The sequence below is a fragment of the Anomaloglossus baeobatrachus genome, chromosome 1, assembly GCF_048569485.1.
Source record: "Anomaloglossus baeobatrachus isolate aAnoBae1 chromosome 1, aAnoBae1.hap1, whole genome shotgun sequence".
Lineage (NCBI taxonomy): Eukaryota > Metazoa > Chordata > Amphibia > Anura > Aromobatidae > Anomaloglossus > Anomaloglossus baeobatrachus.
In genome coordinates, this window is record NC_134353.1 from 749,698,214 (window position 1) to 749,717,252 (window position 19,039).

Sequence of the window (19,039 nt, forward strand, 5' to 3'; positions counted from 1 at the left end):
GTGTGAATCAACAATGACAAGCAGTCATCAAAGTATGGATGCTGCTCACCTAAGATGGTTGTTTGGCAGGCACAATGTTGAAAAAGGCTATAGTGTGTCCACCACCAGGCCGCTGCACCGACTGCTGGTTCCAGATACATAAGGATGGAAGTTAGGAAATTTGAACCAAATGGAGAAATGTTGCGGTATTGTCTGGGCACTGTCTTGAAGGAAGACTAACAGAATCAGAGAAAAATTTATTTGGACTACGCATTACGAGGATGATCCCTGATGAAGGGGACAGAACGTGTAGTCTAAATAAACATTACTCCTCTTTTGATTCCGTTTGTTTCCCTTCACGGCAGTGTCCAGACAATACTGCAACATTTCTGTGTTTGGAGTTAAACCACGGAGCCTGAAGGTTTGTGAATTATTCTCCCTTAACCTCCCATAAGGAGGTAATGGATTTCCCCATATGATGTCTTCAGGTTGCATCCTCGAGAGTAGTCTGATAGCAAAAGTACTGAAACAGTACGCAAAATGCATAGTCAAATGGACCAAGGGTTCACAAGGTTGATTTTTGCCTGTGATTGGAAACAGCAGTCAAGTGACTTGAACAGTATGCCATCTGCTCAAGTCATCTGATCATCGTCACCTACCACAGGTCAAATTGGTTCTGTTGCTGTTGGAACAGTGACGTCTCTTTTTCCTGAGTCAGCACCTATCATTGTGTGACCTGCGCACAATCAAGGTAGGTTCCAGTAGGTGAATATCTTTTTTTTTTTTTTTTTTTTTTTTTTTTTACAACTTCAAGATCCAAGTGAACTTTTTGTTTTCCCCATACAACCCCTTTAAGGCAGGAAGAGTTTAGAAGTAGGCAATATAATGGTAGGGGACAGTATCATGGTATGGGGAGTGAGTTGAAAATTGTGTGGAAATTGATGCATCCACTACTGAACCAATGTTACCATCTGTACGTGGATTATTTCTACACCAGCATCCCACTATTCAAATCCTTCTCTTTCAGAGGTACTTCTGCATGTGGTACTGTGTACACAAAAAACAGAGAGACCTCCCTAAGTCGCTAACTGGTCATCTACTCAGGTTGAGAGCAGGGCTCAATGTAGCAACTGCATGCTTCTGGCCAAGTAAAAAGACAAGAGGGATGTCCTTATCTTAACCACAATACATGTAAATGGGAGATTTACCTTTGTACTGGTAGCAGTACCTCTACATAGACCCCCAAGCCAAAGTGCACTCTGGGGTACAATAACCGCATAAGAGGAGTTGAGCTCTGTGACCAAGTCCTGAAATCTTACATGCAACATATAAGAATATGGCAAAAAAAGCCTGTCTGTTCACATCATGTATAACCCTTATGTACCATCATGATGTGCAGGCCAGAGTGGCACATTCTGAAAAGAAGGCGGCTGCAAAAAAAAAAAATGCGCTCTGTTTCAAAAGGATAATAAGAAAGCACACCAATTATCATCAGTGCGACTCTTGTCCTGACAAACCTGGACTGTGCATGAAATCGTGCTTCAAAGGGATAACACATCCATCAATTTTTGTTATTAGGTCTAATTTACCCTGTTATATTACACCATCTTCTTACAGCCTTGTGTACTCAGCACATCTTACATATGACAGCACATAAAAAGAAATTAAAATACTCGTAAAACCGAATAAAACTACTAGAATGAGGTCCAGAAATATTCAGAGTGGCACAAGTTTTAGCATTTTAGCTGCTTACAAAAACATAATCAAGATGCAGCTTTATAAACAATATGGGATTAATGTGCAGACACTCAGCTATATTTTGATGGTATTCACATCCTAATTGGAGTAAGGGCTTAGGAATTACAGCTCTTCAATATGTAACTGCCTCATTTTCAAGGGACCAAACTTAATTTGACAATTATTTCAAAAGCTCTTTAATGGGCTAGTCCCTATTACCCCATAGTCAGGCAGATAAAAGGTCTGGTGCTGATTCCAGTTGTGGCATTTGCATTTGGAAGCTGTTGCTGTGAACCCACAACATGTGGTTAAAAGAGCTCTCAATGGAAGAGAAACATACCATCGTTAGGCTGAAAAATGAAGAAATTCATCAGTGAAAGAGAGCAGAAATGTTATGCGTGGCAAAAAAAGAAGTGCACATGTGAGCATGGGAACTCAAAAAGGCCTGGACTTCCACGGTAGACAACAGTGGTGGATGATCGCAGAATCCTTTAACAACATCCCCACAAGTGAAGAACACACTCTAGGAAGTAGGTGTTTCAGTATCCAAGTCTACCATAAAAAGAAGACTTCATTAGTAGCAATGAGCAAACCCGTTGAAGTTTGGGTCAGGTTCACATACATCCAGCCATAAACAGAGCACTTCCAGTAGAAGACGGGGTTTGTTCATTTTTTTTGTACACACTACATCCGATAACAATGATTTTACCCCAAGCTAGTCAGAGACTGCAAGCAGGTCATACTGTGCCGAGCCCCGAGTGTACCCGAGCACACCAATGCTCGCTCAAGTGTTTTGCATACATAAATCACCCGTATGCCAAACTCAAACACTGATTTTTTTTTTCTAAGGAAGCAGGAAAGGGTTGAACATTATTTGAATATATAAAGACGTTAAATACCCTAACTTCGATGGGTGAAAACTCCTTTAGTGCCCAAGGTGCTTTTAATTTTCATGTGGAAAACCCACACATGACAGTTTTTCAGTAATTTCTGCTTAAAAAAACAAAATTGTTAAAAATTTGACTAAAATTTTATATTTATTTCCATCATAGACTCAATTATACTAATGCTGGATTTTGTAAGTTTGCCGGAGCTGCTATTCTAAATGTGCTACAAGGACAACAGTTTCCAAACTATGTGGCCCAGTTTGGGAATTCTCAGCCTGAAAATATATTAGACTGGGTACCAATTAATACCATTACCACGGATCAAGCTGACGTTCAGGTAATTTCACCCTCTGTATATAAAATAGAGATGAAACCCACATCTGATGAAAATATAAAGTTTTATTACTGCCAAATATTTTGTTGCTTTTTATTTTTATTTTCTTAAAGTCATTATTACTATGTAAAGCTTTTAGCCTATGTGCACAGTGTCTTTTAGATGGCGGCACAGCCACTGAGTTTCCCCAGCCGGATCTTTTTCTGAAGTGGCTTTGCTGGTATTGCCATCATTCTTGCGATGGTTCTTACTCTACACCCTGAAGAATGAGCGTCTCACTTCTAACTGGGTTTCCAAACTTTTAAATGACGTGATATAAGACTGAACATGTGTACAGTAATAACGTTGTGACATTGTTTTGCACTATGTTCATTTTATGTGGAACACATTTTCAGGTGGAATCGGCCTGCCAAAGACGTGTGCACAATAGATGGCCAGATTGCATCTGCCAGATTGGGAAAACAACGATCTGACTGATATAGGCAGATTGAGACCCCTACCTTTATGTCGCTTACATGCTCTACCAGCCATATGTAAAGAATTGGTGTTCAAGAGACAACCCCTTTAAATGGGTCACACAAGTATTTCTTCAAATATCTTCTACATTTACAGTGAATAGTTCTTTGGGTACTTTAGGTCATTTTTTTTTTTCTTATTTTAATCAACTTATTCCTGTAGGTCTCCGACATTCAGCTATGAGAGACAGTCATGAGCCACATTCAGCTCTGAAAGACTGTCCTGAGCCACATTCAGCTCTGAGAAAGGGTTGCGGGCCACATTCAGGTCTAAGAGATGGTTGCGAGCCACTTTCAGCTTTGAGAGAGGGTCACGAGCCACATGCAGCCGCCCCCTAAGAATAGTGATACCCACAGACCACATTACCAGTGCAATGACAGCCAAAATTTTGGACAAAAATCACACAGAGGCAGTGTAGCAAGATCCAGGTGTCAAAACCTTATCCCTTTCAGATATACTCTTCTATATTGGGCTACTCACACAAGTCACCATCTGGAGATTTGTCCTTCATAGCTGTTTAATAGACCAGGTGCTTATGCACCAAATTAGAAGACAGCCACAAGCCACACATCACAGACCCGCGAGCTATATGTGGCTCTCGAGCATCAGGTTGGGGAACCCTGCTCTAGCTTATGGTCAGTAATCCCCTTTACCCTTTCCCACTCCAGCAAATTTTCATTTATTACTTTTTTCCAAGAATCATCAGGGCCTGTTTTTTGGCTGGACAACTTAGTAGTTTTGATTGATGCAATTCTTTTTACTGTGCAATAGGCAGAAGCAAATGGTTAACAAAAATGCTATACTATACTGTCTGGTTTTTTTTCCCTTTTTTTGTTTTGTATTGTTATATAATATGTTTTATTTTGAAGTTTTGATCACTTTTTGATGCACCTCTTAAAAAAAAAAATGCAATAATCGAAACCTGCAATTCTGTCTTCTTAATGTGTTCTCTTTTTAGTTTAATGAATAATATATTTCTTTGTCGCTCCATTGGGAGACCCAGACAATTGGGTGTATAGCTTCTGCCTCCGGAGGCCACACAAAGTATTACACTTAAAAGTGTAACCCCTCCCCTCTGCCTATACACCCTCCCGTGCATCACGGGCTCCTCAGTTTTTATGCTTTGTGTTGAAGGAGGCACACATGCACGCAAGCTCCACATTTTAGTCAGTAGCAGCTGCTGACTTTATCGGATGGAAGAAAAGAGGGCCCCTAACAGGGCCCCCGGCATGCTCCCTTCTCACCCCACTTTGGTCGGCGGTGCTGTCAAGGTTGAGGTACCCATTGCGGGTACAAAGGCTGGAGCCACATGCTGTTATCCTTCCCCATCCCTTAGGGGCTCTGGGTGAAGTGGGATCCTAACCGGTCACCATGCACTGGATGATCCCTCCGCAGGGATCCCGCAGGGATCCCTCCGCAGCCCCTGGGGGAATCTGACGGACAGGAGACCGGGTATCGTCAGGGACAGGCCCTGCTCCTCTGAGGTACTCTGTGTCCCCTTGGGGACGGCGCATAGAGCGCCTGTGTAACGGATGCTGCAGCACCTGCCGGGTGTTTTGCGTCGCCGGGACTACCGCGCCGGCCGCGCTTGTTTGCCGGCCGCGCTAACAAATTTAGTCCCCGGCTTTTGCGGCCTAGTACCGCAAACTCCCGCCCCCGGGCCTGCCAGTCAGGGATAAGGGCGGGACGCTAGACTACATGTCAGCGGTGAGGGCTGGAGCATACTGAGGTATCCTCCTCCCCCCTCACTGAGCACTACGGGGCACCAGATTCCCGCACTTTCTGAGGCACGCCCACGGCTCCCTCCTCCTCTCAGAACGCTGGCAGCCATTGCTAGCAGCACTTCTGCCGCTGGAGAACTTCAGAGAGGAGACAACAGCCGAGCTCCACAGCTCTGGGAGGCCCAGGCAGGGAATCTGGTGGTCACACAACCGCTGAGGGCGGTCGGTAAGCCGCACCTATTAGGTGCTGGCCCCCCTGGGTGCCGAAGTGTATATTTATATGCTTATATTGTATACATTTACTTTAGTCGGCCGCACTATTTGCTTTTCGCTATATACCCTCACTGATTGCTCTAAGAGGAGACAACAGCATGTCGTCCGCAAAAAGCAAGGGTGCCAAGGCACAGGCTTATTTTGCAACCTGTACCTCTTGTGCGGCTATGCTACCTGCAGGTTCCACCTACCCTCATTGTGTGCAATGCTCGGCCCCTGTGACACTCACTCAGCCGGAGCCTCAGCCACTGGTGGGACCCTCGGCCCACGTAGAACCACCGGCTGCCACTGTCCAGGTGGCAGGGACAGAGTTTGCAGTGTTGGCTGACAAACTTTCTGAGTCACTTTCTCAATCCATGGCTCAGTCTATGGACAGATGGTCTGCTAAGATACTAGAAGCTTTGCAGTCCAGACCGGTAACACAGGCCCCGGGCACTGTTGAATCATTGCCCCCAGACCCCCATCGGTCGGCGCAGCAAAGTGCTCCTGGGGTGACTCCTAGGTCCCACGGTGAGGACTCCGACACGGACCGCAGTCCCAGACCGGCTAAGCGGGCTCGCTGGGAGCTTCCCTCGACTTCATCACACTGCTCAGGGTCTCAGCATGAGGACTCTCTGGACGATGAAGCGGAGGTGGCAGATCAGGGCTCTGATCCTGACGCCGCTCTCAACCCTGATACGCCTGAAGGGGACGCCATAGTAAACGACCTTATAGTGTCCATCAATCAGGTGTTAGAACTTTCTCCTCCAACTCTTCCGATTGAGGAGTCAGCTTCTCAGCAGGAGAAATTCCAATTTAGGTTTCCCAAACGTACACGGAGTGCGTTTCTTGATCACTCCAACTTCAGAGATACAGTCCAGAAACACCGAGCTTTTCCGGACAAGCGCTTTACTAAGCGCCTTAATGACACACGTTACCCCTTTCCCCCTGACGTAGTTAAGGGTTGGGCTCAGTGTCCCAAGGTGGATCCTCCGGTCTCTAGATTGGCGGCTAGATCCATAGTTGCAGTGGCAGATGGTTCATCGCTCAAGGATGCCACTGACAGGCAGATAGAGCTCCTGATGAAATCCATCTATGAAGCTATAGGCGCGTCATTTGCTCCGGCATTCGCAGCCGTATGGGCACTCCAAGCTATATCAGCTTGTCAGGCTGAGATTAATGCAGTCACACGTGCCTCTACTCCGCAGGTTGTGTCTTTAACCTCTCAGGCGTCGGCTTTTGCGTCCTACGCCATGAATGCCGTCCTGGACTCTGCGAGCCGTACAGCGGTAGCATCCGCCAATTCGGTGGCAGTTCGCAGGGCCATGTGGCTACGCAAATGGAAGGCAGACTCTGCTTCCAAGAAGTTCTTAACAGGTTTGCCATTTTCTGGCGACCGTCTGTTTGGCGAGCAATTGGATGAAATCATTAAACAATCCAAGGGAAAGGACTCGTCCTTACCCCAGTCCAAACCAAACAGACCTCAACAACGGAAGATACAATCGAGGTTTCGGTCCTTTCGGCCCTCAGCCAGGTCTTAATTCTCCTCGTCCGACAGGCCACAGAAGGGCCAGAGGAACTCTGATTCATGGCGGTCTAAGTCACGTCCTAAAAAGACTGCCGGAGGAACCGCTCCCAAAGCGGCCTCCTCATGACTTTCGGCCTCCCCAAACCGCATCCTCGGTCGGTGGCAGGCTCTCTCGCTTTTGCGACGCCTGGTTGCCACATGTCCAAGACCGATGGGTGAGAGACATTCTATCTCACGGTTACAGGATAGAGCTCAGCTCTTGTCCCCCGACTCGTTTCTTCAGAACATCTCCGCCCCCCGAGCGAGCCGATGCTCTTTTTCAGGCGGTGAGCACTCTGAAGGCAGAAGGAGTGGTGATCCCTGTTCCCCTTCAGGAATGGGGTCACGGTTTTTACTCCAACTTGTTTGTGGTGCCAAAAAAGGACGGATCTTTCCGTCCCATTCTGGACCTCAAACTGCTCAACAAACACGTGAAAACCAGGCGGTTCCGGATGGAATCTCTCCGCTCCGTCATCGCCTCGATGTCCCAAGGAGACTTCCTAGCATCAATCGACATCAGGGATGCTTACCTCCACGTGCCGATTGCACCAGAGCATCAGCGCTTCCTGCGTTTCGCCATCGGGGACGAACACCTTCAGTTCGTGGCACTGCCTTTCGGCCTGGCGACAGCCCCACGGGTCTTCACCAAGGTCATGGCAACAGTGGTAGCAGTCCTACACTCTCAGGGCCACTCTGTGATCCCTTACTTAGACGATCTTCTAGTCAAGGCCCCCTCCCGGGTGGCATGCCAACACAGCCTGAACACTGCTCTGGAGACTCTCCAGAGGTTCGGGTGGATCATCAATTTCCCAAAGTCAAAATTGACACCGACCCAATCGCTGACTTATCTCGGGATGGAGTTTCATACTCTCTCAGCGATAGTGAAACTTCCGCTGGACAAACAGCGTTCACTACAGACAGGGGTGCAATCTCTCCTTCGAGCCCAGTCACACCCCTTGAGGCGCCTCATGCACTTCCTAGGGAAGATGGTGGCAGCAATGGAGGCAGTTCCATTTGCGCAGTTTCATCTGCGTCCACTCCAATGGGACATTCTCCGCAAATGGGACAGGAGGTCGACGTCCCTAGACAGGAACGTCTCCCTTTCTCGGGCAGCCATGGCCTCCCTTCAGTGGTGGCTTCTTCCCACTTCTTTGTCGAAGGGAAAATCCTTCCTGCCCCCATCCTGGGCTGTGGTCACGACGGACGCGAGTCTGTCAGGGTGGGGAGCGGTCTTCCTCCACCACAGGGCTCAGGGTACCTGGACTCAGCCAGAGTCCTCCCTTCAGATCAATGTTCTGGAGATAAGGGCAGTGTACCTAGCCCTAAAGGCGTTCCAGCCGTGGCTGGAAGGCAGGCAGATCCGAATTCAGTCGGACAACGCCACGGCGGTGGCGTACATCAACCACCAAGGCGGCACACGCAGTCGTCAAGCCTTCCAAGAAGTTCGGCAGATTCTGCTGTGGGTGGAAGCCACAGCCTCCACCATCTCCGCAGTTCACATCCCGGGCGTAGAAAACTGGGAAGCAGACTTTCTCAGTCGCCAGGGCATGGACGCAGGGGAATGGTCTCTTCACCCGGACGTGTTTCAAGAGATCTGTTGCCGCTGGGGAACGCCGGACGTCGACCTAATGGCGTCCCGGCACAACAACAAGGTTCCGGCATTCATGGCACGGTCTCAAGATCACAGAGCTCTGGCGGCAGGCGCATTAGTTCAGGATTGGTCGCAGTTTCGACTGCCTTATGTATTTCCTCCTCTGGCACTGCCCAGAGTGCCGCCGCGCCATCCTCATCGCCCCAGACTGGCCGAGGAGGTCGTGGTACCCGGATCTGTGGCATCTCACGGTGGGTCAACCGTGGGCACTACCAGACCGACCAGACTTGCTGTCTCAAGGGCCATTTTTCCATCTGAATTCTGCGGCCCTCAACCTGACTGTGTGGCCATTGAGTCCTGGATCCTAGCGTCTTCAGGGTTATCTCAAGAGGTCATTGCCACTATGAGACAGGCCAGGAAACCAACGTCCGCCAAGATCTACCACAGGACGTGGAGGATCTTCTTGTCCTGGTGCTCTGATCAGGGTTTTACTCCCTGGCCGTTTGCCTTGCCCACTTTTCTGTCCTTCCTTCAATCCGGAATGGAAAAGGGTTTGTCTCTCGGCTCTCTTAAGGGACAAGTCTCGGCGCTCTCCGTGTTTTTTCAAAAGCGTCTAGCCAGGCTTCCGCAGGTACGCACGTTCCTGCAGGGGGTTTGCCACATAGTCCCTCCTTACAAGCGTCCGCTAGAACCCTGGGATCTTAACAGGGTGCTAACGGCTCTTCAGAAATCACCTTTCGAGCCGATGAGGGATGTTTCTCTTTCACGCCTTTCGCAAAAGGTGGTCTTCCTAGTGGCAGTCACATCACTTCGGAGAGTGTCTGAGCTAGCTGCTCTGTCATGCAAAGCCCCCTTCCTGGTGTTTCACCAGGATAAGGTGGTTCTGCGTCCGGTCCCGGACTTTCTCCCTAAGGTGGTATCCCCTTTTCATCTCTTTTTATAGAGGTATTCTTTTACCCACCCAGGGACTGCTTTTGGACGTCCCAATTGTCTGGGTCTCCCAATGGAGCGACAAAGAAGAAGGGAATTTTGTTTACTTACCGTAAATTCCTTTTCTTCTAGCTCCTATTGGGAGACCCAGCACCCGCCCCTGTTCCCTTCGGGCTGTTGTTCTTTTGTGTACACATGTTGTTCATGTTGAATTGTTCTTTGGTTCATGGTTTTCAGTTCTCCGAACATCCTTCGGATTGAATTTACCTTAAGACCAATTTATAAGTTTCCTCCTTCCTGCTTTTGCACCAAAACTGAGGAGCCCATGATGCACGGGAGGGTGTATAGGCAGAGGGGAGGGGTTACACTTTTAAGTGTAATACTTTGTGTGGCCTCCGGAGGCAGAAGCTATACACCCAATTGTCTGGGTCTCCCAATAGGAGCTAGAAGAAAAGGAATTTACGGTAAGTAAACAAAATTCCCTTCTTTGATAGATCTGCCTTTTACGGATGTAACAATTCTAAATATATTTCTCTATTTTTTAAACTGGAAGAATGGGGGTTGATTCATATCTTTAGATTTTAAAACATTTAACCTTATTTTTTGATCACTTGCTGTAAATACAGTAAATACTACAATACCATAGTATTGAGGTATGTGCAGAGAAAGCAACATTCTCCTATAAAGACCAGACTTATGACTGAGCTTCGTAGGAGGACCAAGTTGGCAGAGATGGGTGTTTTCAGCAGGTCCACAGCTTCTTTAACAACCCATTGGTACCCTGTAGTTGTGTTGCGTGAGGAGGCTGACGGGAGGTGGTATGTTACATACACGCAGCGGTAATGAGTTTACTTAAATGCCTTTATCAGAGATTGATAGAATTTAAATGGTTAAAAAAAAAACCTCAGAAGGTATCCATATCCTTTAATAATAAAATCTAGCATTAACCCCTTCCCAACCAGTTGATTTTCTGGTTTTGCGCTTTCGCCCCCCCCCACCCTCTTTCAAAACCTATAACCTTTTTATTTTTCCGTCAATCTAGAAAAAAAAACAAAACATTTTTACTTGTGTCATCACTTAATTTTTGGTAGATGGGGCTTTATGAGGGCTTGTTTTTTGCGCTCTGAGCCATTTATTGTTATTGGTTCCATATTAGAGTATATACAATGTTTTAATTGCCTCTTATTACACTTTTGTGCGCTGTTGAGGTGGGTGAAGAAAACACAATTCTGGCATTTTGATTTTGTTTTTTCTCATTATGCCATTTACTAATCAAGTTAATGGGAACCAACCACCAGGATTTTGCTATACCTGTTTCATGGATGAAATCCAGGCATACCTGTTGTTGAAAGATTGGATGCTTGATTGCTGAAATATCTGTAATCAAAGTTCGACAAATGCACTTCACCTTTGATTCACATGTACAGTGGGCCTTACAAAGGCAGGCCTTTGTAAGTTGGGTCCTTGCTGTAAATTCTTCTTCCAGCGTCCTCTATGATTTGCTCCCTTTCATTTATTCAAATTTTGCACTGTGCCGCCATTACTGCTTTTGGCAGAGCCTTGCTACAGTGATGATGTTTTCATTAAAATGGCACCGGAGTCCGTGCATCACAATCTCTGGAGCCATTTTATTAACGATTGAGTGGCATCAGCACGTGTGCAGATTTTTTTTTTAATTTACATCTGTTCATGTGCCCCTACTGCTCAAGTCTTCTCTGCAGTGTCTTCAATAAAATGGCGAATGTGTAATGTAACGTTCCAGAAGGGAGGGGGAGCAGCTCCTGTCACACTGAATTACAGGTAGTGAGACGGTGGGGAACAGAACTATGGATAATTTCTTTGTAGTTTCTTATCATAGATAAAATTTAATGTGGTTCTGTTCTTTTGGAGTAATGCACAGAGGCAACTGACAGCCGAATCAGGGATGAAAATCATTCTGCAAAGGAGACCTGGGAAGCAGGCAGGGGTACTAAGGAGTTGATGTAATGATGAGGGTGGTGGCCTTGGCGATACACAGCACAATAAACATGCAGCTAAGTTTCTCTGGGAAAAAAAATCTGCTTGTTCTGTGGTTGGTTGCGGAGCAACTGATGCCACACGTGCTGTCAATATAGGAGGCTCAACAGCACCTGATAGCTTTTGGCATGATGGCAACAAATCGTATGTGCAAGCATCTTGAGGGTGGGAGTACTTTTGCATGCTGCCACTTAATGCTCTTGAGGGTGGGAGTACTTTTGCATGCTGCCACTTAATTCTTCTTCAGCAACCTGCAGGCTTTGGAAAAAGAATATAAGCTGTGAACTTCCCAGTGCATATAGACTAGGAACTTCGCCTCTCCATCAGCACATGAAGTGACTTAACTTATTCATTTGAGCAAAGCAAGCCTCAAATTGTCCTCTTGACCCAATCGCCTAATCCTCGTGTTTCTGTAAACCAGTTCTCACCATCCATTATTTTCCAGTCAATGTCCTCATCATCATTAACCTGCACTACTGCTTGTTGTACTCCAAGCACACAACCTCTTCCTTCTCTGTATCATCAGCAGACATCCTTCCCTGATTGTGTGTCTCAAAAGCAGGTGAATGCTCCCAGTCGTCTGCTTGTGTGCCAACTAAACCTTCACCTGATCAAGTTGCTGGTGGTGCAGTCACTGCCATATCACATAGTGGATTTGGCTGCCTTTCAAAAAAATGATGGCGTGCAATCATACTTTCTGGAAGATGCTAAGCTGCTGCTAAGTGGTTTTACAGCCTGAAAGCATGGAGGACAAATGCTATACACATTCTCTTGGCTTTGCAAGAGCAAAACAGTCTTCCCAAGTGCCGCTACATTTACAACGTTGCATCACATTGGAGCTTGTGTACGAGCAGCGTAAAGTGACAAACTACTTCATGCAGAAGTGAGACCGGAGCATGGGTTACTTTGACATCAGTCACATGTCGCTCACACAAGCTTTACCCCGAGGCAACAAAATTTGGCAGTGGGGACAACTGTGGAATCAACAGTGTTAACCCTGACATATTTATCATAAAAAAATCACTTACCAGAATGCAGCAAAGGATGGAGGAAGAACAGCAACTTGTACATGTTAATTCCCACTCTGTGGCTGTTGGGGAACCTCAAGGACCATGTTAAATGCAGCAGGAAGTGGATGAGCAGGACAAGCATGTGAATGTGAAGAGGGATATTGATTTGCTAGAGGACGAGGATGCTGGGCATGACAACCAATCATTGGGCAGGATGATGACGATATTAAACAGTTGTGCTGGCAAGCTGTATGCTGAAATAAGTGTTGAATGACAAGTGTATTGTTGCCATGAAGCAAAGGAATGATACTAGATAGACAAGCTTTTAGACCCACGTTATAAAAGCAATTTTTTTTCTTGGCTTCTGAAAGGAAGTCTGAGTTAGCATATCCTCACAATAAGCTGTGTTCCTTGTTCAGCAAAGCGGATGGCTTTCAACTTCGATACTTCTCTCCGCTACCAGCGTTCAGCCTACAACAAGTAGCAGAGTCAGTAGCAACAGCTGTAGTATATTTGATATGATGGACCAGATGTGTCAAATTCCATTGCGCCAAATTGATGGACTTCTGGCTCAGCAGATTACACCCGTTGCAAGAACGGGGCTCCGTTTGTTATGAACGTACTGGGATGTTCAGCCTCCAGTGTACTGCTGTAGAGGGTGTTCAGCACTGACAATGGCTTAGTCACACCCAAGTGGACCAAGTTAACCTCATCAAATGTGGAAAATTTTACATTTTATGAAAATGGATCACTGCTGGTTGATGCTGATTATTAGATCAGCCATACTATCTGCCTGCCTGTCTTTTGTCTTCCACCCTGTTCTGCTTTCACTAGTGCCGATGGGCTAAAGGGATAATTTTTGGACCGCTTGCAGAAAAGCCGTTGTAAGGCTATGTGCCCAAGGGAGCTTGTTCCTGCGGATTTTGCCTCGGAAAATCTGCAGATTTATCTGGATTTTCCAGATAAATCCGCAGGTTTCAGCAAGTACAGACACACTCCCTATGTTATCCTATGGGACATGGGTAGTGTCTGTGCCCACGTTGCGGAATGTGCGGCTGCGGAATATGTTGCGGAAGTCCCGCAGCCACACGTAACTGCATGTCAATTATTCCTGCGGCTTTACCTGCGGAAATCTGCCTTGGTCCCATACTTACCTGCCTTGATAGCAGACACCCGAGTCAGGACAGCAGTGGAGCTAGGAGCAGGAAGGAGGAGGTGGGCGGGGCCTGCACGAGCTCCGGTCATGTGACAGCCAGAGCTCGTTCAGGCCCGCTCATAGACACGGTGGCCAGAAAGGAAAGTGCTGCATGATGGAGGTAAGTATGAACGCTCCGATCACTTCAGCACTTGTTCTGCATTGAGGATGCAGTGCCGAAGCCATGGTACTGTATCCTCAATGCAGAATGCCCGCAGCATATCCGCAGGACATTCCGCAAATAAACCGCAGCATGGAAACAAACAAAGTTGTGCTGAGGTTCTCTGGGAGCTCCTGCGGATATAACCGCAGGACACTTTACCCCGTGGGCACATAGCCTTAGAGCTTAGTAATTTGGAGAATAGCAAACCTGTTGCAGAAAACAAAAAAGTTAAAAAAAAGTTTCACTAGTTGAGAAGCCATACCAGACTCTCCTCTATAGCTGATAGCTTTGCTTTTTTTTTTTCCCCCCCAAAAATAATCACTTCTTTATTTAGCAAAGTACAAACTGATACTACACAAACAGGGTAAATTTGCAGCACACCTTGTATATAAAAAGAACGCCATTTCTACTGCATATCTATAAACACCAAAATGCTGGTTTGAAGTCCACAGCTCCAGAATGAGCTGCGCACACAGAGCAGTGTATGGGCTCAGTGGTAAGTCTGTGGGTCCATACAATCACAGTAGAGGTACGTTATTCCCATTAACAATATTTTATTAAAGATATAAAACACACCATCAGTGTAAAAATAGACCAACAGGTCACAGTGAAATAAATACAGTAAACACATGCAGAATATAAAATTCCAATTTCTGTGGGACCAGAGGGCTCAAGACTTAACTTGGAAACAGAAATACATTCAGGCAGCGCCACAAATAGGAAGTTTTGGATGCTTGCTGTCCATGAACGTCCAGATAAATGTAAGTCAGTGCTCTCCAGGCGTCCCCTTGTTTCTTGTAAAATCAAGGAATGGCAACTATTTCATTCAGTTTAGCAGAAGTGAGCCATTAAACTCAAGATTTACATCAGTCTCCACCTCGACGCGTTTCCCCACATAATAAATATGTGGTTCATCAGGAGGCTACAAAACAGATAAGCTCTATCAGCAACAGGTTGGAAAAAATGTTCACCTAGATTGCACACTCATACATTACATCACAAATAGGCATGTAAGATAACAGAACAACACAGTAATACAAAACAGTAATACAATAGTACTTGCCCAGGGAGAAAGGGGTATTTAGATGTGCAGATCCATGGCGCCCATCACACAGGATCCACGGCTAGTCAGGCAATGCTGAAAGAAATGTACTGCCATAGTCCAGAGAGGCGTCATGGAACTGCACATCACTTAGAGATTTAAATAGCCCACGGTCTTCTAATCAGCTGTAGGCGGTCAAGGCAATCATGCTGATGCCGATATTGCCACATGTGCGCATGCCTAATAAAATGCGCACACCTGAGAAAAACCCAGGAGACTGATGTATTAGAGGCGCCTCCGTCCGCATCACAACTGCGCCTGCCCAGATTCTCATTGGCAGCATGCATGTGCCGACGGAGGCCCTCATGTGCCAAAAGGTAGGTGGATGTAAACAAAAGGACGGCGCATGTCTGAGGATCATGGAAATCGTGACGCCCACAGGAACGCCGCCGTCCACATCACCACTGCGCCTTCGCCAATCAACAGGCAGCGCGCACATGTGGACGGAGGCCTCAGGATGCCAAAGTTAAGAAGAAGTAAATAGAAGCACAGCGCATGCGCCAAAAACCAACGGAGCCTGCATATAGATAATAAGATAGTGCAGAAGACCGTATATATATGCGCAGGCGTAAGAAAAAAAGTACTTAGTGCCTCCTCCATAAATACAATATTAGCCTTTAGCCCCCATTAATATAGATATACCCTTAATTATATTGATAACGATAATAGTGATTAGGGGGTCCCTTAATTGGGGAAAATATAGATAAGAAAGCTAATGAAAAGGACGCCACGACAGACATGACCCTCATTTATGACAATATATACCACATGGGCGTCCATGATCATAAAAAGACGCCATGTCAGATCGAACCCCTAGTAGGCACTTAGTTTACATAGGCATAGTATGGAATTTGATGAACAAACTGATAACATAGTGATACATCAGGTACTGTCAAAAAAATTCAACAGAAGTACAAACAATCCTAGTCAGACATATCCCCCACTAAGTGAGGGTACATCTGTAACCAGGCTCCCATGGCAAGGACTAAAATGCATAGATATTCACCAACAATATGGTCCATTCCAAAAGGAAAGGAGGTTTGCAAAGTAGAGCAAATCAGGTTTAAACTAAACAAATTTTGACACCGCTTCAAAGCTAAGTGGGAAGGAAGCAACCAAAGGAGAGCTGTTCGTTCAGCCCCCCTGGGGTTAAAGATCCCATTTTGAATATCCAAGCGGATTCCTTCTGCAATAATGTCCTATCAAAATCCCCTCCCCTAAGGTTGGGTTTCACCACCTCCAAAATGGAAAATCGGATTTGGGCTACATCCCCCCCATGTATCATATTAATATGGCGGGAAATTGAAGTGTCTCGTTCATTCCTAATATCCGAAAGATGTTCACCTACCCGCCTCCGGAGTTCTCTTAGGGTCTTACCTATATAGTCAAGGGGACAGGTTCTGTTATCTTACATGCCTATTTGTGATGTAATGTATGAGTGTGCAATCTAGGTGAACATTTTTTCCAACCTGTTGCTGATAGAGCTTATCTGTTTTGTAGCCTCCTGATGAACCACATATTTATTATGTGGGGAAACGCGTCGAGGTGGAGACTGATGTAAATCTTGAGTTTAATGGCTCACTTCTGCTAAACTGAATGAAATAGTTGCCATTCCTTGATTTTACAAGAAACAAGGGGACGCCTGGAGAGCACTGACTTACATTTATCTGGACGTTCATGGACAGCAAGCATCCAAAACTTCCTATTTGTGGCGCTGCCTGAATGTATTTCTGTTTCCAAGTTAAGTCTTGAGCCCTCTGGTCCCACAGAAATTGGAATTTTATATTCTGCATGTGTTTACTGTATTTATTTCACTGTGACCTGTTGGTCTATTTTTACACTGATGGTGTGTTTTATATCTTTAATAAAATATTGTTAATGGGAATAACGTACCTCTACTGTTTTATAAATATTCCCGGGCTTTGTCCCTAATTTTGATAGTCCATACAATCACACTCACAGAACAATCTATGAGCCCATAGACAGCTCTGCACATACAGCTCAGGCACGAAATATGGACTTCAGATCAGTATTTTGATTACCCGAGCCCTGAAATTCCCACCGATTAGCAGCATTGTGCAGCACCTCTCACATATAAAGACATTTATATGGTGACAGGCAAACATTTTAGGCTACTCACAGTGAGTTACCACAGTTTTTGCTAAATGGGATATTGGTTTCCAGCAGTTAAAATCAGTTTTTTTGACTTCCTGTTCCTGCGCTGAGATGTGAGGAGGGAGGAGGAGGAGCTCCATACAGCCCCTGCAATATACAGCGACCTACAGAAGCAAACAGCACCCTAGACTAACATAGAGAGGCTGCACTGAATTACCAACTGTCAGTGCATGGATCGTTATCTCCTCAGAAGTGGAGGAACACCATTCAAGCCCAGAGCAGAGGGAGGAGGGTGTGAGTGGAGATAACATGGCGCCGACAGTGAGGAGGAAGGAGGGGGAGGGGGAGAGGAACAACAAGGGCAGCTGCAGCAATGTGCAGGAGGCCAAGATAACAGAAGAATTCAGAGTATGCAGAGTGGTACAGAGACATTGGGCTTGGGGGAAAGATATGAGATTGATTACAAAAGGCTGGCAAAAGAAGTGGCAGATCATCTGACAGCAGAAATCAGAGAGGCAATAGCAGCCTCAGTGAAGAAGGCTTTGGCTGCGCTGCAGGAGGATGTGGAGCACCATGATATGAGACTGACAGAGGTAGAGCAAAGAGTTTCTGATGCTGAAGAGAATCTGACAAGATTGGATGGCAGATTTAAGGAGGTAAACAAGGAGGTAAACACTAATGCTCAGCTTATGAAGGATAAAATAGAAGATCTTGAAAACAGATCTAGGAGGAATAACTTAAGGCTGGTGGGTCTGCCTGAGATAGTGACAACAAAATATTTGGAGACTTCAACATCCCCATGAACAGCCCCTCCTCCCCATCTCCATCCCAGCTTCTATCTCTCACCACCTCCCTTGGCCTCTCACAGCTCTCATCCTAAGAGACACATGAAGATGGTAACACCCTTGACCTGGTCTTTTTCCGCCTCTGCTCAATCTCTCACTTTGACAACTCACCTCTTCCCCTCTCTGACCACAACATCCTCTCCTTCAAGCTCACAAACCCTCGGCCACCCCAGCACTCTCCCACCAATCAAACATTCAGAAACTTACAGGCCATCGATTCTCAGACACTTACAGACTCTCTACACTTATCACTATCCCCTATCTCCTCACTTTCCTGTCCTGATCTGGCTATAAAGCACTACAATGACACACTCAGAAGCACCCTGGACCAAGTAGCACCCCTCACCCTCAGAACCTCCAAACACCGAGTAAAACAACTTTGGCTCACATCACAAACTCGATTTCTCCAGCGATGCTCGAGGAGTGCCGAGCGCCTATGGAGGAAATCCCGCACACCAGAAAACTTCATCCACTACCAGTTCATGTTAAGGACCTACAGCTCTTCCCTTCACCTCGCCAAACAGACCTACTTCACCACCCTTATCTCCTCATTAGCCAACAATCCAAAAAAGCTCTTTGACACGTTTCACTCCCTCCTCAGTCCCAAAGCACAGACCCCTATCACAGACCTTCATGCTGATGACCTGGCCTCGTACTTCGCAGAGAAAATAGAAAACATCCGCCAAGAGATCAGCTCCCAGCCACCAAGCTTTGTGAATCCCATCCCTCCCCATATCCCATCCAGCTCACTTTCCACATTTGACCCAGTCACAGAGGAGGAAGTCTCCAGGCTCCTCTCTTCTTCTCGTCCTACCACTTGCCCTTCTGATCCCTTCCCCTCACCTCTTCTCCAGTCCCTCTCTCCGGTTGTCACCACTCACCTAACTAAAATCTTCAATCTCTCTCTCTCTTCGGGTATCTTCCCTCCCTCCCTCAAACACTCTATCATTACTCCATTATTAAAAAAACCTTCCCTTGATCCGTCCTGCACAAGCAACTACAGACCAGTCTCTAATCTCTCCTTCATCTCTAAACTCTTGGAGCGCCTGGTCTACTCTCGCCTCACAAGCTACCTTTCC

At 46.3% G+C, this 19,039-nt stretch overlaps 1 protein-coding gene across 1 annotated transcript in view; it reads left to right on the forward strand.

Moving 5' to 3' along the window:
- Positions 1-19,039, forward strand: part of TCTN1 (tectonic family member 1) — a 141,819-nt gene that overhangs the window by 89,720 nt on the left and 33,060 nt on the right. The window contains exon 12 of the mRNA XM_075323664.1: positions 2,769-2,940. Within this exon, the coding sequence (XP_075179779.1) occupies positions 2,769-2,940 (172 nt within the window). The remainder of the gene's footprint in view (positions 1-2,768; positions 2,941-19,039) is intronic.